The sequence below is a fragment of the Giraffa tippelskirchi genome, chromosome 1, assembly GCF_054371585.1.
Source record: "Giraffa tippelskirchi isolate mGirTip1 chromosome 1, T2T-mGirTip1v1.2.pri, whole genome shotgun sequence".
Taxonomy (NCBI): domain Eukaryota; kingdom Metazoa; phylum Chordata; class Mammalia; order Artiodactyla; family Giraffidae; genus Giraffa; species Giraffa tippelskirchi.
This window is the reverse complement of record NC_137275.1, coordinates 216,928,618-216,953,536: the sequence shown is the minus strand read 5'-3', so window position 1 is coordinate 216,953,536 and position 24,919 is coordinate 216,928,618. Positions and strand designations below refer to the sequence as shown.

At 53.5% G+C, this 24,919-nt stretch overlaps 3 protein-coding genes across 6 annotated transcripts; all 3 read left to right on the top strand.

Moving 5' to 3' along the window:
* Window positions 1-5,369: 5,369 nt before the first annotated feature.
* LOC145520704 (haloacid dehalogenase-like hydrolase domain-containing protein 3) lies at window positions 5,370-11,037 on the top strand. 4 transcript variants are annotated; one of them, XM_081527893.1, is made up of 3 exons: window positions 5,370-5,461; window positions 6,225-6,273; window positions 8,080-11,037. In XM_081527893.1, exon 3 carries the CDS (start codon window positions 8,241-8,243, stop codon window positions 8,994-8,996), a length of 756 nt encoding a protein of 251 aa, XP_081384019.1. In that variant the 5' UTR covers window positions 5,370-5,461; window positions 6,225-6,273; window positions 8,080-8,240; the 3' UTR covers window positions 8,997-11,037. The 4 variants fall into 4 exon arrangements, with proteins under 4 accessions (XP_081384019.1, XP_081383996.1, XP_081384008.1 ...); XM_081527870.1 differs by having other exon boundaries at window positions 5,370-5,466; XM_081527882.1 differs by having other exon boundaries at window positions 5,370-5,595.
* A 3,036-nt stretch (window positions 11,038-14,073) lies between these two features.
* LOC145520679 (haloacid dehalogenase-like hydrolase domain-containing protein 3) lies at window positions 14,074-14,928 on the top strand. The gene has a single exon (XM_081527802.1). It carries the CDS (start codon window positions 14,074-14,076, stop codon window positions 14,827-14,829), a length of 756 nt encoding a protein of 251 aa, XP_081383928.1. The 3' UTR covers window positions 14,830-14,928.
* Window positions 14,929-17,837: 2,909 nt separating this feature from the next.
* On the top strand, window positions 17,838-22,702 carry LOC145520677 (haloacid dehalogenase-like hydrolase domain-containing protein 3). Its single transcript, XM_081527770.1, has 2 exons — window positions 17,838-17,983; window positions 19,760-22,702. The coding sequence occupies exon 2, from the start codon at window positions 19,906-19,908 to the stop codon at window positions 20,659-20,661; it is 756 nt and encodes a 251-aa protein (XP_081383896.1). The 5' UTR covers window positions 17,838-17,983; window positions 19,760-19,905; the 3' UTR covers window positions 20,662-22,702.
* The last annotated feature ends 2,217 nt before the right edge of the window (window positions 22,703-24,919 follow it).

Here is a 24,919-nt window from a genome sequence, read left to right as displayed (position 1 = left end):
GTGATGATGGGGCTCCCTGAGGAGAATCAATAGGCAGACCTGTTACCACTGATGTAGTGACAGGTGCTGTGAAGGCCACCAGGTATGACCTGGTATGAGGGATCAGAAAACACTTCCTTGAGGTCTGACATATAAACCTAGACCTAGAAAGCAAGCAGCCAAGCTGACACATGTTTAGCGACGATCATTCCCAGCAGAAGGGTTCTTGGGGCCAAAGTGAGCTGGATGGCTGGGGTGGCTGGAACACAGGAAAGGTTTTTAATGGTTTTTTTTAAAAATCTTTTTTAGTTTTTAAATTATGAAAATATGATAATATATTTACAGGAGACTTGGAAAATACAGTACAAAGTTAAGATTTTTAGTTGGAATTTCAGGTTATAGAAGCATTTTGACAGCACTGTGGCAAAGCACAAATAAGAAATGTGGCCTAGACTGGTGACTGTGGGGATGGAGAAGAGAACAGATTTAGGACTTAGGTGAGACGTCAGGGACGAACCTGGCTTGAGCTCCTGGGTAGCTGATAGGCCATTGACTGAGGTGAGAAAGCTTGAAAAGGGAATCCTAAATTTAGCATGGGTTTGCAGGGAAGTCTGTTAGTTTATGTTTATGTGACTCTCTCAAGGCTGCTCAACAAAGTTTGTGGCAGAACTGGGTCTAGAACCCCAGTCACCAAAAACAGCAGAGCTGGGATTTGAAATCACATAGCCCAACTCGAAGGCCTCCACCCTTACCCACTATGCTATACCACCTCTCAATAAGCAGTAACAAAATTATAGCTCTTAACACTGATGCTCTTAGTAGCTCTAGTAATGGGGCACATCCAGGGGCTGAGCTGCCTTCAGGCATATGGGCTATGTGAGTGGCGCCCTCTGGAGTCAGGACTTAGCACCTGAGGTACTGTAATTTTATCCTTGGGCAGAGAACTCAGCTTTCACAAGCAGCGAGGCATATTATTCTCAGATTTCCAGGGCCTTTCTCAACATTAAGGGCCTCTCTCAACACAATATGGTTTTCTTATTTTCCTCTCAAGACGTGCCAGCTTGGATGGTAGTTTGTCTCTTAATGCGGCATCCCGCAGACCACCACAAATAACCAACACATTCCCTCATCCTCAATTTTCATTTCACTAAGGTTCCTAAAACTACCTCAGTGGGCATACGGTTGAGGTCCCCCCAAACAACAAGCATTTAAACCAGACATTTTACAACCGATTTCCCAACTAGGGAAGGGGGTGTCCTGACCTTGCCCCGCGTGGACTCTGCCAGTTCCACACGAGGGCCTGTCACTTGCAGCACCCGATATTCTGCTTTGTTCTGGGTGCTCTTGGTGGCAAGAGACAGATACAGGCTCTCCTAGAAGCCTGTATCCCTTCCTATCTCTCATCTGTGTTTGCCTCAGCTTGCCTTTATTTTAATATGGGTTTTTGCCACTTGACAGCAGCAAGGTCCTTGTGTGTGAAAGTCGCTCAGTCATGTCTCACTCTGCGATCCCATGGACTGTAGCCTGCTGGGCTCCTCTGTCCATGGAAGTCTCCAGGCAAGTATACTGGAGTGGATTGCCGGGCCCTTCTCCAGGGGATCTTCCTGATCCAAGGATCGAACCTGGGTCTCCTGCACTGCAGGCAGATTCTTTACCATCTGAGCCACCAGGGAAGATGGTCCTTAATCCTTCCTATCCCAGTATTCACATAGCAGATCTCTGGAGGTCTCTGATTGATCCTGCTCGGGTCACACGACCAGCCTGTTTAGTCCCTGTGAACAGTGGCGTGGGAGATGTGGCAAGGAGATGGAAGGCTGGTAGGATCTCAAGAGCTTTTGCACCTGTGGTTGTCCCCTTTGCCTGGAATGCTTTTTACCTAAAAGCTTTAATGGCTGTCTCCTTTTTCATTGTTATGATCTTGGTTTGAATGTCATGGCCTCAGAAAAATCTGCTCTGACATCAGATTTAAAGTCGTTCCCCAGTTACTCTGTATTAGTCAGGATTCATGCTCAGTAATTATAACAAAAGCCAAAATAATGATAGCTTAAGATGGAAATGTGTTTCTGAGTAGTCTGGGCTATACGGTCAGCTATATGGTGTGTGGGGTCATGGCTCCTGCCTTATTCTGTCATCAACACATCTTGCCTTCCATCTCATGATCACAGTTGGTGGATCCAGTTCCAACCATCAGGCCCTCTTTCAGTCAGCAGAAGGAGGAGACGAGCAAGTAGAGGGCATAACACTTCTTCACAACCCAAAAGTTGCACACATCATTTGCCCTTGTCTGAACTTAGTCTCTTGGCTACACCTAGTTGTGTAAGGAAGGCTGGAAAAGAGTCTGGTGGGGCAGCCCTGTGCTCAGCTAAAACCTGAAGATTCAACTACTAAGGAAGATGGAGAGATGGATATGGGGGCAAATGGCCATCCCCACCACATGGAGTTTTTGTAATGACAGACACAATGGCCAGAATATCGAAGAAGTCCTTAGAGACCATCTGGTTAAACACTCTAATTCGATAGATGAGAGACAGACTCAGAGAGGGGACTTGTCCAAATTCACACAAACCAGTGTTAGACCAAGGCTGGATCCGTATCTCCTAACTCTAAGCCCAGTGCTCAAAACTAGGGGAGGGATTACAAGGTGTAGAGGTGAGAGATTGCTTAGGACTTTATCTTTTATGTATTGTCTTAGCTTCAAGTACATTTTTGTCTTCATGTATTATGTCTAACAAGAATATATTCATGTGTTATTCATGTAAGTGAAAACTTGGCCAATATACATGAAAAAGTATTACCTTCACTACTTAACAGAGAAAGTCAAATTAAAACCATAATGAGATACCACCACATATCCATCAAAATGCCAAAAATTAAAAAAAAACTTATTAGACTGCCAATTTTTGAGAATGTGGAGCAAGTGGAACTCTCCGGCATGATTGGTACAACCCTTTCAGAAAACTGGCCCCATCTACTGAAACGACATACACACACCTATGGCCTAGTGATTCTACATCTAGAGATTTACCCAACAGAAATATGTATGCATGTGACCAAAATACGTGTTCAAGAGTATCCATAGAAGGCACTATCCTGGTGGTCCAGTGGCTAAGACTGTGCACTCCCAACGCAGGGAGTCTAAGTTTGATCCCTGGTCAGGGAGCTATATCCTACATGCCACAACTAAAGATCACTCATGCCACAGCAAAGATCTTGAGTGCCACAACCCACATAGGGGAGATGAAAGAATGAAACCGTCTAGGAATTCCTGTCATCTGCCTTAGGGAGGAAACTATATCTGTGACATGGACCTATTTTTGAACTGGCTAATTAAAAAAAAAGTTTATTTCAAAATAGCAGGACTTATTGGCTTTCCTGTGACTCTGAAGGCTCCCTTCTCTGCTGAAAAACTTACTCGAGTCAGGCTCTCCCTTGCCAGCCAAGGTCTGTGACTCTGAACTTTGTATTTCCTCCCAGGCCTGAGACCAGTGAGGGTGAGGCAGTTCTGAATAAAATCAACAGAGCAGCCTTGGAATACAGAGGGATGTTTTGTTTTTATAAAATGAAACAAAAAACAAAAGAAGTGGAGGGAAGAAAGGAATAAAATTGCATGCATGTTTGTGTGCTCCTAGAAAATGGTCAGGAGAAGGCAATGGCACCCCACTCCAGTACTCTTGCCTGGAGAATCCCATGGATGGAGGAGCCTGGTAGGCTACAGTCCATGGGGTCGCTAACAGTTGGACACAACTGAGCGACTTCACTTTCACTTTTCCCTTTCATGCACTGGAGAAGGAAATGGCAACCCACTCCAGTATTCTTGCCTGGAGAATCCCAGGGACTGCGGAGTCCGGTGGGCTGCCGTCTATGGGGTCGCAGAGTCGGACACGACTGAAGCGACTTAGCAGCAGCAGCAGCAGAAAATGGTCGGTTAGCGTAAAAACCCAAACTGCAGCAATCCCTGGGTAGTGGTTGGACAATGAGGAGGCCATTGCTTTCGCTCAGCTGTACATCCTTAATCTTCGCTTGGTTGCCCTTCAGATCTTTGTCCGCCCCCCCACCCACAACTGGTTCATCCAAAGAAGTCCCCTGTCACTGTTCATGAAACCACTGTTTTCTACCTCCATAGCTCTTAACCACCTGTGAGATCTTGTTTATATACTTGATTTTTTTTTCTGCCTGCCCCTGTTCCTTGAAGGCAGAAACCCTGTCTTGTTTCTCATTGTATATATCCTCCGTGAAGAACAGGGTGTCAGACATAGAGCAGATAAGGTCAGCACAAAGTTAGTGCCCTTAATAAGCAGTTAGCGAATGAATGAGGCTGGGCTGTTGCTTTGTATTTTTAAAGATTTTTGAGATGAGCGTGACTACTTTTGGAGTAGGAGATAGATGGGCTCCTGGGCCAAACAGCTGATGTTCGTCAAGTGGAATGACACTGAAATTTTATCCTCAGTCAGATGAGAACAACGCCTGATCCCCTTCCTCCATCAAAATGGAAGAAATGAACTAGCAGTGGGGAATTTGTTAAACAGAAATGGAAAAGTGGGGTTTTTTTACTGCTAACAAGCAAAGGAAATGAAGGAATGAGTAAACAGCTATAAAACCCCCAAGAATAGGCCTGGAAGAGCCCAGCGATCCTGGTTTTACTCTAGCTGTTTCTACTGCATGCAACTAGACTTGTCCTTCACAAATTTAATTCCTTAATCACTCTGACTGAATTCTATCATCCTGCACCTGGCATTCTTTTCCCTTAAACACACCCTTGTAACTCCCTTGGCATTCTTCATTTCAAAAAGATTACCAGCCAATAACCTCGTTGACGACCAGACTCAATGTAATGGCCATTTTAAAACTTTGCAGAAAAAAGAATGCAAGATTGTCACTGCCTTGAACCGTATCACATACCCCTGAGCCAAGCCTAGACTATAAGACCTCTCCCTTTTCCCCAGGGAAGGGGAAACATTTTTCTGAGGCATTAGCCTGCTGCATTCCCTCTGCCTAGCAAAGAAATAAAGCTATGCTTTCTCTTTCCTCCAAAACTGTCTCTCTATTTCTACGTGGCATCCCTGCGGTGCACAGACGCCTAAGATGATGACTTCTTTTTTCATCAAAAGAAAGAAAAAAAACCAACAGGTTTCTACAGAGGACTCTACCCTCAGCAAATTGTCTTGGGTTAAGACAAGTTTTCAACAAAGCAATTCTCTCCGACTGGGGACTCAGACCAGAGAGGGGCAGCACCTTGCCCGAGTTTACCCAGCACTCACCAAGCCAGACCGGGACAGAAATCCCATCCTCCCAATCAGCCTGGGCACCAGGGTGGAGGGGGGCTCCGAAGCCAGGGGAGGCGGAGAAGGAACTTGGTGGGGGGCGGAAGGAGCGGGGAGAGCAGAGAGAGCACAGTGTAAATGGGAGGGACCGCGAGATCGCCTGGGCGAGGGTGGGGAGGCCGGGGGCACGCAGAGAAGGCCTAAAGCGATCAAGCTGACTGGTGAGGTGCGGGACCGGGAACCGAGAGGGTGTGGGGGTCTTACGAAGGGGCACAGAATGTTATGGAAGGGACGAGGAGGGCAGTGAAGGGTGGTGACAGCTGATGACGAGAGCGCCGGATTCAGTGAAGTGAAGGTGAGGCCGGAAGGAGCTGAGAAGACCGGAGGGGAAGCAGCTGGTGCGGGGAGAGGCCGAGGGGCGGGGAGAGTCGAAAGGGCGGGGAGAGACGGAGCGGGGCGCGGAAGTGGAGGAGGCGGGGCGGAGGGAGGTGGAGGGGCGGGGCGGAGAGAGGAGGAGGAGCGGGGCGGAGAGGCGGAAGACGTGGAGGAGGCGGGGCGGTGACAGCCGTGGGGCGGGGAGAAGCAGAGGAGGGGGGCGGAGGGAGGTGGAGGGGCGGGGCGGAGGAAGGTGAAGGGGCGGGGCGGAGAGGCTGAAGACGTGGAGGAGGCGGGGCGGTGACAGGCGAGGGGCGGGGAGAAGCGAACGAGGAGGGGCGGAGAAAGGACGAGGCGGAGCGGAGGGAGGCGGGGCGGAGAATCGGAGGCCGAGGGGCGGAAGAAGAGGAGGAGGCGGGGAGGACGAGGCGGGGAGGAGGAGGCGGGGAGGAGGAGGCGGGGAGGAGGAGGCGGGGAGGAGGAGGCGGGGAGGAGGAGGCGGGGAGGAGGCGGGGAGGAGGGGGTGGAGGGGGCGGAGGGGCAGGAGGAGGGCTGGGATTCCCAAGAAAGGGTTTCCGCCGACCGTCTGCGGATTCTCCGTCTCCCCAGCGGCATTGGGGCTGCAGCTTCCTTCCTGACCTACTTCCCGGTGAGGCAGGTAGGTCGTGGGGGCCGGGGCCTGGCGCCACTAGGTCCTGTTGCATACCTCAGGCGTATATAGGTCGCCCTAGGGCAAGCTATCCACTCCAGTGTTCTTGCCTGGAGAATCCCAGGGACGGCGGACCCTGGTGGGCTGCCGTCTATGGGGTCGCACAGAGTCGGACACAACTGACGCGACTTAGCAGCACCAGCAGCAGGGCAAGCTACCTGTGTGGGCCCGTTATTCTAGTCTTAGCTGTGCCAGTGGCTCACTGCCTGACTCTGGACGAGTTCTTGACACTCTGGGCCTCCATCTACCCACCTGCCACGTGGGAGTATCTTTAGACGGGGCTCCCTAAGTTCCAGACTGACTGAAATTTCATTTAGTTGTCAAACTTCCTCTAAGGGTTGTCCCCAGATTCACCAGCCAAATCTGTCCTTCAGCAACGACTTAGCTGCACTTTGAACTCTGGTCGCTTAGGTTTCTACTGAACAGGTTGGGTGTCTGGAATCAGCTCTAGGGCAAGAAGCTGCCTCCAGCCTCTAGATTTTAGGCTGAGAAACTTTTCTGTGCATTGAATCAGGAACCCTTCACTGGCTCTCCACCCAGGCGGGCGTTATCATCGGGGCTCAGGGAGGTTTTAAGACGGGTAGGACCAGGCTGCTCTGTCCTGTCTTTTGCCCTGAGCTGTAGAGGTTCACCAAAATCAGATTCTTGGAAAATCCAAGTACGTCTAAGCAGTGGAAGGAAGTACTGACCAGCAGTTCTAGTCCTGGCAGTTCTGCTGACTGGCTGTGACCTGAGGAAGATCTATCCCTCTCTGGCTCAGTCTTTCCCCTTGATTAAGGGGTTGATCAGATGGTTTGCTAAGACTCTCCTGTTTTTCACATTCCCAACAATAGTAATAGCAGTCAAAATAATTGTTTCCTTATCTTGACCTACAAGGCCCAGGGCTTCCCTGGAGGCTCAGATGGTAAAGAGACTGCCTGCAATGCAGGAGACCTGGGTTCGATCCCTGCATCGGGAAGATCCCCTGGAGGAGGGCATGGCAACCCACTGCTGGACTAAATGAGATTTCCTTCCCTGGTAGCTCAGCTGCTAAAGAATCTGCCTGCAATGCTGGAGACCCCGGTTCGATTCCTGGGTCAGGAAGTTCCCCTGGAGAAGGGATAGGCTACCCACTCCTATATTCTTGGGCTTCCTTGGTGGCTCAGACCATAAGGAATTTGCCTGCAGTGCGGGAGACCTGTGTTGGATCCCTGGGTTGGGAAGATCCCCTGGAGGAGGGCATGGCAACCCACTCCACTATTCTTGCCTGGAGAATCCCCATGGACAGAGGTGCTTGGCAGGCTACAGTCCATGGGGTCGCAAAGAGTCTGGCAGGAGTGAGTGACTATGTGCAACCCAGCACATTTGCTGACTCGGCATTCTCCAATCTCCACTGAAACTTCACTTGCTTAGGAAGCTCCCCGACAACAAAGTCTAAATCGGGTTCTGGACTGATATCCTCATGGTACCTGCTGCCTTCCCTCTTTGTCTGATAGCTGTATCCCCTGTTCTTTAATGCCTGTGAATGTCACGAGGGCTACAAATCTTTCCCTTTCCTAGCATCTAGCACATAATAGGTGGAAGGAACAGAGAAATCTCATTTGGTTCAGCAGTCTTGGGAGGTTGAGTCACTCTGCTCTCCTTACACATGAGGAGACAGAGCCTCAGAGACAGACACTCCAGGTCACACAATGAGTTGGCAGCATCCGAATTTGAACCCAGTCTGTCTCTGACTCCAAGGCCTGAACTTCCACCTCCCTTGCCCTCTCATTCCAGGATTTACTGCTGTGAAGATGTTACCTACGTGCCAGCTGATCTAACCCACGAAGTCTGGAAAGAGAAGACCATCAGGTTGGGGGTGGTCTTGTCCAGCTCAACATCCTGGGACCTGAGGCAAGGGCCGACCTAGGGTGAACTGGCACCCGTCCTGCAGACCCATGGCGCACCGGCTGCAGTTACGACTGCTGACATGGGACGTGAAGGACACGCTGCTCAGGCTCTGCCACCCTGTGGGAGTGGAATATGCCACTAAGGCCCGGGCCCACGGGCTGGAGGTGGAAGCCGCGGCCCTGGGACAGGCCTTCAGGCAGGCGTTCAAGGCTCAGAGCCAGACCTTCCCCAACTATGGCCTGAGCCACGGCCTCACCTCCCGCCAGTGGTGGCTGGATTTGGTCCAGCAGACCTTCCACCAGGCTGGTGTTCGGGATGCCCAGGCTGTGGCTCCCATCGCTGAGCAGCTGTACCAGGACCTCAGCGATCCTAGCACCTGGCAGGTGTTGGAGGGGGCTGAGGCCACCCTTAGCGGGTGCCGAAAACGAGGCCTGAGGCTGGCAGTGGTCTCCAACTTTGACCGACGACTAGAGGACATCCTAGAGGGTGTTGGCCTGCGGGAACACTTCGACTTTGTGCTGACCTCTGAGGCTGCCGGCTGGCCCAAGCCCGACCCCCGCATTTTCCGTGAGGCTTTGTGCCTTGCTCAGGTGGAACCGGCAGAGGCAGCCCATATCGGGGACAGTTACCAATGTGATTACAAGGGAGCACGGGCTGCAGGCATGCACAGCTTCCTGGTGGCTGGCCCCGAGCCTTTGGACCCTGCGGTCAAGGATTCTGTACCCCAGGAACACTTTCTCCCCTCATTGTCCCATCTCCTGCCTGCCCTTGACCACCTGGAGGGCTCCCCCACAAGGATCTGAGTCTGGTGAGGGCAGTGGTCGGGGCCAACCAACAGTGGAGACGGGGAGCCCTTAACTTCCCAAATCTGGCCTTTGCCCCTCCCCCTGCAGCCTCTAGAAGATGTTCTGACTATAAAGCAGTGAGTGCATGTTTCAGTCCTGCCCCACTAACCAGCTCTGGTCTCTGAGAGGGTTCATTCATCACACCCATGTCCCTATTTCAACGGGGGTCCCCCTCACCTCCAACAAGACTCACTAGGGCCCAACTAGCTTCAAAACCAGCACTTTCAAACTTTCTTTTAGCAGCAGGCCTTTTTTGATGGGAGTACTTATGTGGAACCCAACAGGAAAAGTGAGAAACTGCTAGGGTTGAAGCAGAGGTCTTGGGGTCCTTCTGCCATCCGTGAAGTCTCCGTGACTCTCCCCCTGGGAAGCCTAGAGATCAGAAGAGCTCAGTTAGGTAACCAGGACACTAAGCTGAGCTGTAAGGACACTGCTCTCTAGGATTGCACAGTCTGAAAGGGAAATTTAATTTTTAAAAAAATTTTTAGCTGTGCCGTGTGGCTTGTGGGATCTTAGTTCCTTGACCAGGGATCGAACCCCGGGTCCTCAGAGAATTCCCTGAAGGAAATTTTAGACAGGGAACACTGTAATTGCAGTTGTGAGAAGACACTGCTGATGTAGGCCTGCAGTGTGTTAGATCCTCTGCCAAGGCCTTGTGTAGTATACATGACCCTGGTGGGCCTTGCAAGTCTGACTTCCACCTTACAGATGAGGAAAGGGATTCGTGGGTTAGGTAGCCTGCCTGAGTCACAGCTAGCACCTGCAGGAGCTGGGGTTCTCATTTAGGCAGGTCTGACTCCAGAGCCCATTGGCCTGACTTCTAGTAGGAAGTGATCTGTGTCACGAGAGACATGACGCCGTGGAGATCTAGGGAGAATAGGGAAGATGTCCTAAGGATGGCATTGTTGAAGGGCACCCAGGTCACAGGGATAGTGTGGGGGTGGGACAGCACAGGGAACAGGGACTGGAGCTCCAGTGGCAGGAGTGCAGGGAATGGGCGGGGTGGGGCGGGGATCATTGGAGAAATTCCATGTCTCTTCCTGCCTTTCCCCTTTCATGCTCCTCTCTGGTTGGTATTTACTGGACACCTGTGTCCTGCCCAGTGCCAGGCCCAGGGGTACTAGAAGTAAAAGGCACAGACAAGCACATACACAGTGTATGTCCTGGTGCCAACGGCTGGGGAGGGCTCTGGAGTGGACCCTGGACTGGGAGTGGCCCACAGATGGGCAGACAGATAAGAGGGGCACTCTTGGCAGCAGGCCCATGAACTGTGGACCCAAGGCTGCTGTGGGGAGGTAGATTGGTGGCTGGGGGAGGGAAATATAGCATGAAGACCTTTAGGTGCCGCATAGAAGAAATGGCTTTGACCTAGGCTTTAAGCAGAGTCTGTGCTCAGGCAAAGACAGGTAGCTCTTCTTAGACTTGGCCAAACCTCTTGTGGGTCTGTCTTCTTTGGGCTTTGTGCCAAGATCGAGTGACTAAACATTAATTCCCAGTTGTCAAGCAGTGAGCACTCAAGGGTCATGAGCTGTGGTTTCACAGCTGCAAGGGCCTCAGAAGTCATGGCAGCTGAAAAAGTTGATAAGCCCACCCAGTGTTTAAGTAAATTCTTGAATGAACTTCAGAGTGGGGAAGGCCCTGTCCTCCATCTTTGAGCCCAAGAGCCTTACAGGTAAGTTGCAGGTGAGAATGCCTTGGAACCGTGTTCCCAGGTGAAACAAAACAGGAGGACCACTGTTCTCAGTGACCTCAGAGGACAGGAAGGGACTTGACCATGGTCTCAGCAATGTGGGCCCAGAACCCCGTCCCCAGGCCCTTTCAGCTGTATGTGCTGAGCTGTCTCCTGCTTGTATCTGGGGATGTGGATAGCGGGTGAAGAAGACATTCATCTCCCAGCAAACACAACACTAGATATGAGCTGGCACCTGGGGGGTTTGCCCAATTACCAACAAAGATCATGGAAGAAATTTTTCAGTGTTTTAAAGTCTTTAATAACGTGCATGTTCTCTAAGGCTGGCTCTCTTATTCCCTTGGCTCTTTCTGGTTTGAAGGCCTCACCCTGGTCTCACTGTATCATAGAAGGCATTAGGTGAGGGCATGCGTCAATTGCAGTTGGGAAAGAAGTTCGTCCCTGTGACCACAGGTGGGCACTGGCTGGAGCTCTGCCTAGTCAGGCAGTGCTTCCAGTGGGTGTGTTGCAGGCAGGCACCCTCAGAGGAACAGATGGACAGTGGATTTGAAAAACCAAGCCCCGGGGAGCAGCGGGTTCCCCCAGATACCCAGCATTTAATGGTTGGCCCAGATTCCCCCCAAAGCCGCCCATGGGGCACAGGCCGCACTTGGGAAGAAGACACTGGGTAGAACCATGGCCTGAGAGGGTGGTGGGGAGGGACAGCTGGCCTCCCTGTGGCTACTGGTCAGTGGACGATGGAGATGGTCTGGTCAGCCACAGCAAAGACCGGGAAGAGGGGCCCAGGAAAAGATGCCTGGTGGATGTGGAGCACGGTGCTTTTTACCCAGCACTCACCAAGCCAGACAGGTGCAGAAATCCCTTCCTTCCAAGTCAGCCTGGGCACCTGGGGTGGGAGTGTAGGGGTCTGAAACCACAGGAGGCGGAGGAGGGGCTTGCCAGGGGTGGGGGGTAGGGCGGTAGGAGGGGAAAGAGCAGAGAGAACACAGTGTAAATGTGAGCAACCTGGAGGCCAACTAGGCGAGGGTGGGGAGGCCAGGGGCACGCAGAGAGGGCCTAAAGCGATCAAGGTGATTGGTCAGGTGCGGGACCGGGAACTGTGAGGGTGTGGGGTCTTATGAAGGGGCATAGAAGGTCCTGGATGGGACGAGGAGGCCAGAGGAGGGTGGTGAGGGATGATGACTGGAGCACCGGGTCCTCGGAGGTGAAGGAGAGGCAGGAAGGAGCAGAGAAGACCCAGAGGGTATGTGGGGTGGGCGGGGAGAGGCGGGGCGGAGGGGGCGGGTTGGGAGAGCTGGAGGGGCAGGAGGAGGGCTGGGATTCCCAAGAAAAGGGTCGCCGCCGAGTGTCTGCGGCTTCTCCGTTCTCCCTAGCGGCCGTGGGGCTGCAGCTTCCTTCCTGACCTACTTCCCCGTGAGGCAGGTAGGTCGTGGGGCCCGGGGACTGGCGCCACAGGTCCCGCTGCATACCTCAGGCGTAGATAGGTGGCCCTAGGGCAGGCTACCTGGATTTTGCCGCCACCGAGTCCTGGAAATGAGGAGGGAGGTGAGCAATTTAGGCCGGCAGGCAGAAGCCCCAACTCTGGCTTCCAGAAATGGAAAATGCTGTGGACCCGTTGTTCTAGTCTTAGCTGTGTCAGTGGCTCCCTGCCTGACTCTGGACGAGTTCTTGACACTCTGGGCCTCCATCTACCCACCTGCCACGTGGGAGTATCTTTGGACGGTGCTCCCTAAGTTCCAGACTGACTGAAATTTCATTTTGTTGTTAAACTTCCTCTAAGGGTTGTCCCCAGATTCACCAGCCAAATCTGTCCCTCAGCAACGACTTAGCTGCACTTTGAACTCTGGCCCCTTGGGTTTCCACTGAACAGGTTGGGTGTCTGAAATCGGCTCTAGGGCAAGAAGCTGCCTCCAGCCTCTAGATTTTAGGCTGAGAAACTTGTTTTCTGTGCATTGAATCAGGAACCCTTCACTGGCTCTCCACCCAGGCGGGCGTTATCATCTGGGGCTCAGGGAGGTTTTAAGACGGGTAGGACCAGGCTGCTCTGTCCTGTCTTTTGCCCTGAGCTGTAGAGGTTCACCAAAATCAGATTCTTGGAAAATCCAAGTACGTCTAAGCAGTGGAAGGAAGTACTGACCAGCAGTTCTAGTCCTGGCAGTTCTGCTGACTGGCTGTGACCTGAGGCAAAGATCTATCCCTCTCTGGCTCAGTCTTTCCCCTTGATTAAGGGGTTGATCAGATGGTTTGCTAAGACTCTCCTGTTTTTCACATTCCCAACAATAGTAATAGCAGTCAAAATAATTGTTTCCTAGTCTTGACCTACAAGGCCCAGGGCTTCCCTGGAGGCTCAGTAAAGAGTCGGCCTGCAATGCAGAAGACCTGGGTTCGATCCCTGCATCGGGAAGATCCCCTGGAGGAGGGCATGGCAACCCACTGCTGGACTAAATGAGATTTCCTTCCCTGGTAGCTCAGCTGCTAAAGAATCTGCCTGCAATGCAGGAGACCCCGGTTCGATTCCTGGGTCAGGAAGTTCCCCTGGAGAAGGGATAGGCTACCCACTCCAGTATTCTTGAGCTTCCCTGGTGGCTCGGACCATAAGGAATTTGCCTCCAGTGCGGGAGACCTGTGTTGGATCCCTGGGTTGGGAAGATCCCCTGGAGGAGGGCACGGCAACCCACTCCACTATTCTTGCCTGGAGAATCCCCATGGACAGAGGTGCTTGGCAGGCTACAGTCCATGGGGTCGCAAAGAGTCTGGCAGGAGTGAGTGACTATGTGCAACCCAGCACATTTGCTGACTCGGCATTCTCCAATCTCCACTGAAACTTCACTTGCTTAGGAAGCTCCCCGACAACAAAGTCTAAATCGGGTTCTGGACTGATATCCTCATGGTACCTGCTGCCTTCCCTCTTTGTCTGATAGCTGTATCCCCTGTTCTTTAATGCCTGTGAATGTCACGAGGGCTACAAATCTGTCCCTTTCCTAGCATCTAGCACATAATAGGTGGAAAGAACAGAGAAATCTCATTTGGTTCAGCAGTCTTGGGAGGCTGAGTCACTCTGCTCTCCTTACACGTGAGGAGACAGAGCCTCAGAGACAGACACTCCGGGTCACACAGTGAGTTGGCAGCATCAGAATTTCCCCAGTCTGTCTCTGACTCCAAGGCCTGAACTTCCACCTCCCTTGCCCTCTCATTCCAGGATTTTCTGCTGTGAAGATGTTACCTATGTGCCAGCTGATCTAACCCACAAAGTCCGGAAAGAGAAGACCATCAGGTTGAGGGGTGAAGGTGGTCTTGTTCAGCAGGGGCTGACCTAGGGTGGACTGAACCCCCTCTTGCAGACCCATGGCGCACCAGCTACAGTTACGACTGTTGACATGGGACGTGAAGGACACGCTGCTCAGGCGCCGCCACCCCGTGGGAGTGGAATGTGCCACTAAGGCCCGGGCCCACGGGCTGGAGGTGGAAGCCGCGGCCCTGGGACAGGCCTTCACGCAGGCATTCGAGGCTCAGAGCCAGAGCTTCCCCAGCTATGGCCTGAGCCAAGGCCTCACCTCCCGCCAGTGGTGGCTGGATTTGGTCCAGCAGACCTTCTACCTAGCTGGTGTTCGGGATGCCCAGGCTGTGGCTCCCATCGCTGAGGAACTGTACCAGGACCTCAGCGATCCTAGCACCTGGCAGGTGTTGGAGGGGGCTGAGGCCACCCTTAGCGGGTGCCGAAAACGAGGCCTGAGGCTGGCAGTGGTCTCCAACTTTGACCGACGACTAGAGGACATCCTAGAGGGTGTTGGCCTGCGGGAACACTTCGACTTTGTGCTGACCTCTGAGGCTGCCGGCTGGCCCAAGCCCGACCCCCGCATTTTCCGTGAGGCTTTGTGCCTTGCTCAGGTGGAACCGGCAGAGGCAGCCCATATCGGGGACAGTTACCAATGTGATTACAAGGGAGCACGGGCTGCAGGCATGCACAGCTTCCTGGTGGCTGGCCCCGAGCCTTTGGACCCTGCGGTCAAGGATTCTGTACCCCAGGAACACTTTCTCCCCTCATTGTCCCATCTCCTGCCTGCCCTTGACCACCTGGAGGGCTCCCCCACAAGGATCTGAGTCTGGTGAGGGCAGTGGTCGGGGCCAACCAACAGTGGAGACGGGGAGCCCTTAACTTCCCAAATCTGGCCTTTGCCCCTCCCCCTGCAGCCTCTAGAAGATGTTCTGACTATAAAGCAGTGAGTGCATGTTTCAGTCCTGCCCCACTAACCAGCTCTGGTCTCTGAGAGGGTTCATTCATCACACCCATGTCCCTATTTCAACGGGGGTCCCCCTCACCTCCAACAAGACTCACTAGGGCCCAACTAGCTTCAAAACCAGCACTTTCAAACTTTCTTTTAGCAGCAGGCCTTTTTTGATGGGAGTACTTATGTGGAACCCAACAGGAAAAGTGAGAAACTGCTAGGGTTGAAGCAGAGGTCTTGGGGTCCTTCTGCCATCCGTGAAGTCTCCGTGACTCTCCCCCTGGGAAGCCTAGAGATCAGAAGAGCTCAGTTAGGTAACCAGGACACTAAGCTGAGCTGTAAGGACACTGCTCTCTAGGATTGCACAGTCTGAAAGGGAAATTTAATTTTTAAAAAATTTTTTAGCTGTGCCGTGTGGCTTGTGGGATCTTAGTTCCTTGACCAGGGATCGAACCCCGGATCCTCAGAGAATTCCCTGAAGGAAATTTTAGACAAGGAACACCGTAATTGCAGTTGTGAGAAGACACTGCTGATGTAGGCCTGCAGTGTGTTAGATCCTCTGCCAAGGCCTTGTGTAGTATACATGACCCTGGTGGGCCTTGCAAGTCTGACTTCCACCTTACAGATGAGGAAAGGGATTCGTGGGTTAGGTAGCCTGCCTGAGTCACAGCTAGCACCTGCAGGAGCTGGGGTTCTCATTTAGGCAGGTCTGACTCCAGAGCCCATTGGCCTGACTTCTAGTAGGAAGTGATCTGTGTCACGAGAGACATGACGCCGTGGAGATCTAGGGAGAATAGGGAAGATGTCCTAAGGATGGCATTGTTGAAGGGCACCCAGGTCACAGGGATAGTGTGGGGGTGGGACAGCACAGGGAACAGGGACTGGAGCTCCAGTGGCAGGAGTGCAGGGAATGGGCGGGGTGGGGTGGGGATCATTGGAGAAATTCCATGTCTCTTCCTGCCTTTCCCCTTTCATGCTCCTCTCTGGTTGGTATTTACTGGACACCTGTGTCCTGCCCAGTGCCAGGCCCAGGGGTACTAGAAGTAAAAGGCACAGACAAGCACATACACAGTGTATGTCCTGGTGCCAACGGCTGGGGAGGGCTCTGGAGTGGACCCTGGACTGGGAGTGGCCCACAGATGGGCAGACAGATAAGAGGGGCACTCTTGGCAGCAGGCCCATGAACTGTGGACCCAAGGCTGCTGTGGGGAGGTAGATTGGTGGCTGGGGGAGGGAAATATAGCATGAAGACCTTTAGGTGCCGCATAGAAGAAATGGCTTTGACCTAGGCTTTAAGCAGAGTCTGTGCTCAGGCAAAGACAGGTAGCTCTTCTTAGACTTGGCCAAACCTCTTGTGGGTCTGTCTTCTTTGGGCTTTGTGCCAAGATCGAGTGACTAAACATTAATTCCCAGTTGTCAAGCAGTGAGCACTCAAGGGTCATGAGCTGTGGTTTCACAGCTGCAAGGGCCTCAGAAGTCATGGCAGCTGAAAAAGTTGATAAGCCCACCCAGTGTTTAAGTAAATTCTTGAATGAACTTCAGAGTGGGGAAGGCCCTGTCCTCCATCTTTGAGCCCAAGAGCCTTACAGGTAAGTTGCAGGTGAGAATGCCTTGGAACCGTGTTCCCAGGTGAAACAAAACAGGAGGACCACTGTTCTCAGTGACCTCAGAGGACAGGAAGGGACTTGACCATGGTCTCAGCAATGTGGGCCCAGAACCCCGTCCCCAGGCCCTTTCAGCTGTATGTGCTGAGCTGTCTCCTGCTTGTATCTGGGGATGTGGATAGCGGGTGAAGAAGACATTCATCTCCCAGCAAACACAACACTAGATATGAGCTGGCACCTGGGGGGTTTGCCCAATTACCAACAAAGATCATGGAAGAAATTTTTCAGTGTTTTAAAGTCTTTAATAACGTGCATGTTCTCTAAGGCTGGCTCTCTTATTCCCTTGGCTCTTTCTGGTTTGAAGGCCTCACCCTGGTCTCACTGTATCATAGAAGGCATTAGGTGAGGGCATGCGTCAATTGCAGTTGGGAAAGAAGTTCGTCCCTGTGACCACAGGTGGGCACTGGCTGGAGCTCTGCCTAGTCAGGCAGTGCTTCCAGTGGGTGTGTTGCAGGCAGGCACCCTCAGAGGAACAGATGGACAGTGGATTTGAAAAACCAAGCCCCGGGGAGCAGCGGGTTCCCCCAGATACCCAGCATTTAATGGTTGGCCCAGATTCCCCCCAAAGCCGCCCATGGGGCACAGGCCGCACTTGGGAAGAAGACACTGGGTAGAACCATGGCCTGAGAGGGTGGTGGGGAGGGACAGCTGGCCTCCCTGTGGCTACTGGTCAGTGGACGATGGAGATGGTCTGGTCAGCCACAGCAAAGACCGGGAAGAGGGGCCCAGGGAAAGATGCCTGGTGGATGTGGAGCACGGTGCTTTTTACCCAGCACTCACCAAGCCAGACAGGTGCAGAAATCCCTTCCTCCCAAGTCAGCCTGGGCACCTGGGGTGGGAGTGTAGGGGTCTGAAACCACAGGAGGCGGAGGAGGGGCTTGCCAGGGGTGGGGGGTAGGGCGGTAGGAGGGGAAAGAGCAGAGAGAACACAGTGTAAATGTGAGCGACCGGGAGGCCAACTAGGCGAGGGTGGGGAGGCCAGGGGCACGCAGAGAGGGCCTAAAGCGATCAAGGTGATTGGTCAGGTGCGGGACCGGGAACTGTGAGGGTGTGGGGTCTTATGAAGGGGCATAGAAGGTCCTGGATGGGACGAGGAGGCCAGAGGAGGGTGGTGAGGGATGATGACTGGAGCACCGGGTCCTCGGAGGTGAAGGAGAGGCAGGAAGGAGCAGAGAAGACCCAGAGGGGAAGTGGGGTGGGCAGGGAGAGGCGGGGCGGAGGGGGCGGGGTGGGAGAGCTGGAGAGGCAGGAGGAGGGCTGGGATTCCCAAGAAAAGGGTCGCCGCCGAGTGTCTGCGGCTTCTCCGTTCTCCCTAGCGGCCGTGGGGCTGCAGCTTCCTTCCTGACCTACTTCCCCGTGAGGCAGGTAGGTCGTGGGGCCCGGGGACTGGCGCCACAGGTCCCGCTGCATACCTCAGGCGTAGATAGGTGGCCCTAGGGCAGGCTACCTGGATTTTGCCGCCACCGAGTCCTGGAAATGAGGAGGGAGGTGAGCAATTTAGGCCGGCAGGCAGAAGCCCCAACTCTGGCTTCCAGAAATGGAAAATGCTGTGGACCCGTTGTTCTAGTCTTAGCTGTGTCAGTGGCTCCCTGCCTGACTCTGGACGAGTTCTTGACACTCTGGGCCTCCATCTACCCACCTGCCACGTGGGAGTATCTTTGGACGGTGCTCCCTAAGTTCCAGACTGACTGAAATTTCATTTTGTTGTTAAACTTCCTCTAAGGGTTGTCCCCAGATTCACCAGCCAAATCTGTCCCTCAGCAACGACTTAGCTGCACTTTGAACTCTGGCCCCTTGGGTTTCCACTGAACAGGTTGGGTGTCTGAAATCGGCTCTAGGGCAAGAAGCTGCCTCCAGCCTCTAGATTTTAGGCTGAGAAACTTGTTTTCTGTGCATTGAATCAGGAACCCTTCACTGGCTCTCCACCCAGGCGGGCGTTATCATCTGGGGCTCAGGGAGGTTTTAAGACGGGTAGGACCAGGCTGCTCTGTCCTGTCTTTTGCCCTGAGCTGTAGAGGTTCACCAAAATCAGATTCTTGGAAAATCCAAGTACGTCTAAGCAGTGGAAGGAAGTACTGACCAGCAGTTCTAGTCCTGGCAGTTCTGCTGACTGGCTGTGACCTGAGGCAAAGATCTATCCCTCTCTGGCTCAGTCTTTCCCCTTGATTAAGGGGTTGATCAGATGGTTTGCTAAGACTCTCCTGTTTTTCACATTCCCAACAATAGTAATAGCAGTCAAAATAATTGTTTCCTAGTCTTGACCTACAAGGCCCAGGGCTTCCCTGGAGGCTCAGTAAAGAGTCGGCCTGCAATGCAGAAGACCTGGGTTCCATCCCTGCATCGGAAGATCCCCTGGAGGAGGGCATGGCAACCCACTGCTGGACTAAATGAGATTTCCTTCCCTGGTAGCTCAGCTGCTAAAGAATCTGCCTGCAATGCAGGAGACCCCGGTTCGATTCCTGGGTCAGGAAGTTCCCCTGGAGAAGGGATAGGCTACCCACTCCAGTATTCTTGAGCTTCCCTGGTGGCTCGGACCATAAGGAATTTGCCTGCAGTGCGGGAGACCTGTGTTGGATCCCTGGGTTGGGAAGATCCCCTGGAGGAGGGCATGGCAACCCACTCCACTATTCTTGCCTGGAGAATCCCCATGGACAGAGGTGCTTGGCAGGCTACAGTCCATGGGGTCGCAAAGAGTCGGGCAGGAGTGAGTGACTATGTGCAACCCAGCACATTTGCTGACTCGGCATTCTCCAATCTCCACTGAAACTTCACTTGCTTAGGAAGCTCCCCGACAACAAAGTCTAAATCGGGTTCTGGACTGATATCCTCATGGTACCTGCTGCCTTCCTTCTTTGTCTGATAGCTGTATCCCCTGTTCTTTAATGCCTGTGAATGTCACGAGGGCTACAAATCTGTCCCTTTCCTAGCATCTAGCACATAATAGGTGGAAGGAACAGAGAAATCTCATTTGGTTCAGCAGTCTTGGGAGGCTGAGTCACTCTGCTCTCCTTACACGTGAGGAGACAGAGCCTCAGAGACAGACACTCCGGGTCACACAGTGAGTTGGCAGCATCAGAATTTCCCCAGTCTGTCTCTGACTCCAAGGCCTGAACTTCCACCTCCCTTGCCCTCTCATTCCAGGATTTTCTGCTGTGAAGATGTTACCTATGTGCCAGCTGATCTAACCCACAAAGTCCGGAAAGAGAAGACCATCAGGTTGAGGGGTGAAGGTGGTCTTGTTCAGCAGGGGCTGACCTAGGGTGGACTGAACCCCCTCTTGCAGACCCATGGCGCACCAGCTACAGTTACGACTGTTGACATGGGACGTGAAGGACACGCTGCTCAGGCGCCGCCACCCCATGGGAGTGGAATGTGCCACTAAGGCCCGGGCCCACGGGCTGGAGGTGGAAGCCGCGGCCCTGGGACAGGCCTTCACGCAGGCATTCGAGGCTCAGAGCCAGAGCTTCCCCAGCTATGGCCTGAGCCAAGGCCTCACCTCCCGCCAGTGGTGGCTGGATTTGGTCCAGCAGACCTTCTACCTAGCTGGTGTTCGGGATGCCCAGGCTGTGGCTCCCATCGCTGAGGAACTGTACCAGGACCTCAGCGATCCTAGCACCTGGCAGGTGTTGGAGGGGGCTGAGGCCACCCTTAGCGGGTGCCGAAAACGAGGCCTGAGGCTGGCAGTGGTCTCCAACTTTGACCGACGACTAGAGGACATCCTAGAGGGTGTTGGCCTGCGGGAACACTTCGACTTTGTGCTGACCTCTGAGGCTGCCGGCTGGCCCAAGCCCGACCCCCGCATTTTCCGTGAGGCTTTGTGCCTTGCTCAGGTGGAACCCGCAGAGGCAGCCCATATCGGGGACAGTTACCAATGTGATTACAAGGGAGCACGGGCTGCAGGCATGCACAGCTTCCTGGTGGCTGGCCCCGAGCCTTTGGACCCTGCGGTCAAGGATTCTGTACCCCAGGAACACTTTCTCCCCTCATTGTCCCATCTCCTGCCTGCCCTTGACCACCTGGAGGGCTCCCCCACAAGGATCTGAGTCTGGTGAGGGCAGTGGTCGGGGCCAACCAACAGTGGAGACGGGGAGCCCTTAACTTCCCAAATCTGGCCTTTGCCCCTCCCCCTGCAGCCTCTAGAAGATGTTCTGACTATAAAGCAGTGAGTGCATGTTTCAGTCCTGCCCCACTAACCAGCTCTGGTCTCTGAGAGGGTTCATTCATCACACCCATGTCCCTATTTCAACGGGGGTCCCCCTCACCTCCAACAAGACTCACTAGGGCCCAACTAGCTTCAAAACCAGCACTTTCAAACTTTCTTTTAGCAGCAGGCCTTTTTTGATGGGAGTACTTATGTGGAACCCAACAGGAAAAGTGAGAAACTGCTAGGGTTGAAGCAGAGGTCTTGGGGTCCTTCTGCCATCCGTGAAGTCTCCGTGACTCTCCCCCTGGGAAGCCTAGAGATCAGAAGAGCTCAGTTAGGTAACCAGGACACTAAGCTGAGCTGTAAGGACACTGCTCTCTAGGATTGCACAGTCTGAAAGGGAAATTTAATTTTTAAAAAATTTTTTAGCTGTGCCGTGTGGCTTGTGGGATCTTAGTTCCTTGACCAGGGATCGAACCCCGGGTCCTCAGAGAATTCCCTGAAGGAAATTTTAGACAAGGAACACTGTAATTGCAGTTGTGAGAAGACACTGCTGATGTAGGCCTGCAGTGTGTTAGATCCTCTGCCAAGGCCTTGTGTAGTATACATGACCCTGGTGGGCCTTGCAAGTCTGACTTCCACCTTACAGATGAGGAAAGGGATTCGTGGGTTAGGTAGCCTGCCTGAGTCACAGCTAGCACCTGCAGGAGCTGGGGTTCTCATTTAGGCAGGTCTGACTCCAGAGCCCATTGGCCTGACTTCTAGTAGGAAGTGATCTGTGTCACGAGAGACATGACGCCGTGGAGATCTAGGGAGAATAGGGAAGATGTCCTAAGGATGGCATTGTTGAAGGGCACCCAGGTCACAGGGATAGTGTGGGGGTGGGACAGCACAGGGAACAGGGACTGGAGCTCCAGTGGCAGGAGTGCAGGGAATGGGCGGGGTGGGGTGGGGATCATTGGAGAAATTCCATGTCTCTTCCTGCCTTTCCCCTTTCATGCTCCTCTCTGGTTGGTATTTACTGGACACCTGTGTCCTGCCCAGTGCCAGGCCCAGGGGTACTAGAAGTAAAAGGCACAGACAAGCACATACACAGTGTATGTCCTGGTGCCAACGGCTGGGGAGGGCTCTGGAGTGGACCCTGGACTGGGAGTGGCCCACAGATGGGCAGACAGATAAGAGGGGCACTCTTGGCAGCAGGCCCATGAACTGTGGACCCAAGGCTGCTGTGGGGAGGTAGATTGGTGGCTGGGGGAGGGAAATATAGCATGAAGACCTTTAGGTGCCGCATAGAAGAAATGGCTTTGACCTAGGCTTTAAGCAGAGTCTGTGCTCAGGCAAAGACAGGTAGCTCTTCTTAGACTTGGCCAAACCTCTTGTGGGTCTGTCTTCTTTGGGCTTTGTGCCAAGATCGAGTGACTAAACATTAATTCCCAGTTGTCAAGCAGTGAGCACTCAAGGGTCATGAGCTGTGGTTTCACAGCTGCAAGGGCCTCAGAAGTCATGGCAGCTGAAAAAGTTGATAAGCCCACCCAGTGTTTAAGTAAATTCTTGAATGAACTTCAGAGTGGGGAAGGCCCTGTCCTCCATCTTTGAGCCCAAGAGCCTTACAGGTAAGTTGCAGGTGAGAATGCCTTGGAACCGTGTTCCCAGGTGAAACAAAACAGGAGGACCACTGTTCTCAGTGACCTCAGAGGACAGGAAGGGACTTGACCATGGTCTCAGCAATGTGGGCCCAGAACCCCGTCCCCAGGCCCTTTCAGCTGTATGTGCTGAGCTGTCTCCTGCTTGTATCTGGGGATGTGGATAGCGGGTGAAGAAGACATTCATCTCCCAGCAAACACAACACTAGATATGAGCTGGCACCTGGGGGGTTTGCCCAATTACCAACAAAGATCATGGAAGAAATTTTTCAGTGTTTTAAAGTCTTTAATAACGTGCATGTTCTCTAAGGCTGGCTCTCTTATTCCCTTGGCTCTTTCTGGTTTGAAGGCCTCACCCTGGTCTCACTGTATCATAGAAGGCATTAGGTGAGGGCATGCGTCAATTGCAGTTGGGAAAGAAGTTCGTCCCTGTGACCACAGGTGGGCACTGGCTGGAGCTCTGCCTAGTCAGGCAGTGCTTCCAGTGGGTGTGTTGCAGGCAGGCACCCTCAGAGGAACAGATGGACAGTGGATTTGAAAAACCAAGCCCCGGGGAGCAGCGGGTTCCCCCAGATACCCAGCATTTAATGGTTGGCCCAGATTCCCCCCAAAGCCGCCCATGGGGCACAGGCCGCACTTGGGAAGAAGACACTGGGTAGAACCATGGCCTGAGAGGGTGGTGGGGAGGGACAGCTGGCCTCCCTGTGGCTACTGGTCAGTGGACGATGGAGATGGTCTGGTCAGCCACAGCAAAGACCGGGAAGAGGGGCCCAGGGAAAGATGCCTGGTGGATGTGGAGCACGGTGCTTTTTACCCAGCACTCACCAAGCCAGACAGGTGCAGAAATCCCTTCCTCCCAAGTCAGCCTGGGCACCTGGGGTGGGAGTGTAGGGGTCTGAAACCACAGGAGGCGGAGGAGGGGCTTGCCAGGGGTGGGGGGTAGGGCGGTAGGAGGGGAAAGAGCAGAGAGAACACAGTGTAAATGTGAGCGACCGGGAGGCCAACTAGGCGAGGGTGGGGAGGCCAGGGGCACGCAGAGAGGGCCTAAAGCGATCAAGGTGATTGGTCAGGTGCGGGACCGGGAACTGTGAGGGTGTGGGGTCTTATGAAGGGGCATAGAAGGTCCTGGATGGGACGAGGAGGCCAGAGGAGGGTGGTGAGGGATGATGACTGGAGCACCGGGTCCTCGGAGGTGAAGGAGAGGCAGGAAGGAGCAGAGAAGACCCAGAGGGGAAGTGGGGTGGGCAGGGAGAGGCGGGGCGGAGGGGGCGGGGTGGGAGAGCTGGAGAGGCAGGAGGAGGGCTGGGATTCCCAAGAAAAGGGTCGCCGCCGAGTGTCTGCGGCTTCTCCGTTCTCCCTAGCGGCCGTGGGGCTGCAGCTTCCTTCCTGACCTACTTCCCCGTGAGGCAGGTAGGTCGTGGGGCCCGGGGACTGGCGCCACAGGTCCCGCTGCATACCTCAGGCGTAGATAGGTGGCCCTAGGGCAGGCTACCTGGATTTTGCCGCCACCGAGTCCTGGAAATGAGGAGGGAGGTGAGCAATTTAGGCCGGCAGGCAGAAGCCCCAACTCTGGCTTCCAGAAATGGAAAATGCTGTGGACCCGTTGTTCTAGTCTTAGCTGTGTCAGTGGCTCCCTGCCTGACTCTGGACGAGTTCTTGACACTCTGGGCCTCCATCTACCCACCTGCCACGTGGGAGTATCTTTGGACGGTGCTCCCTAAGTTCCAGACTGACTGAAATTTCATTTTGTTGTTAAACTTCCTCTAAGGGTTGTCCCCAGATTCACCAGCCAAATCTGTCCCTCAGCAACGACTTAGCTGCACTTTGAACTCTGGCCCCTTGGGTTTCCACTGAACAGGTTGGGTGTCTGAAATCGGCTCTAGGGCAAGAAGCTGCCTCCAGCCTCTAGATTTTAGGCTGAGAAACTTGTTTTCTGTGCATTGAATCAGGAACCCTTCACTGGCTCTCCACCCAGGCGGGCGTTATCATCTGGGGCTCAGGGAGGTTTTAAGACGGGTAGGACCAGGCTGCTCTGTCCTGTCTTTTGCCCTGAGCTGTAGAGGTTCACCAAAATCAGATTCTTGGAAAATCCAAGTACGTCTAAGCAGTGGAAGGAAGTACTGACCAGCAGTTCTAGTCCTGGCAGTTCTGCTGACTGGCTGTGACCTGAGGCAAAGATCTATCCCTCTCTGGCTCAGTCTTTCCCCTTGATTAAGGGGTTGATCAGATGGTTTGCTAAGACTCTCCTGTTTTTCACATTCCCAACAATAGTAATAGCAGTCAAAATAATTGTTTCCTAGTCTTGACCTACAAGGCCCAGGGCTTCCCTGGAGGCTCAGTAAAGAGTCGGCCTGCAATGCAGAAGACCTGGGTTCCATCCCTGCATCGGAAGATCCCCTGGAGGAGGGCATGGCAACCCACTGCTGGACTAAATGAGATTTCCTTCCCTGGTAGCTCAGCTGCTAAAGAATCTGCCTGCAATGCAGGAGACCCCGGTTCGATTCCTGGGTCGGG

Coding starts and splice junctions, on each gene's coding strand:
- LOC145520704 (XM_081527893.1), top strand. CDS start 8,241: ATGGCGCACCGGCTGCAGTTACGACTGCTGACATGGGACGTGAAGGAC.
- LOC145520679 (XM_081527802.1), top strand. CDS start 14,074: ATGGCGCACCAGCTACAGTTACGACTGTTGACATGGGACGTGAAGGAC.
- LOC145520677 (XM_081527770.1), top strand. CDS start 19,906: ATGGCGCACCAGCTACAGTTACGACTGTTGACATGGGACGTGAAGGAC.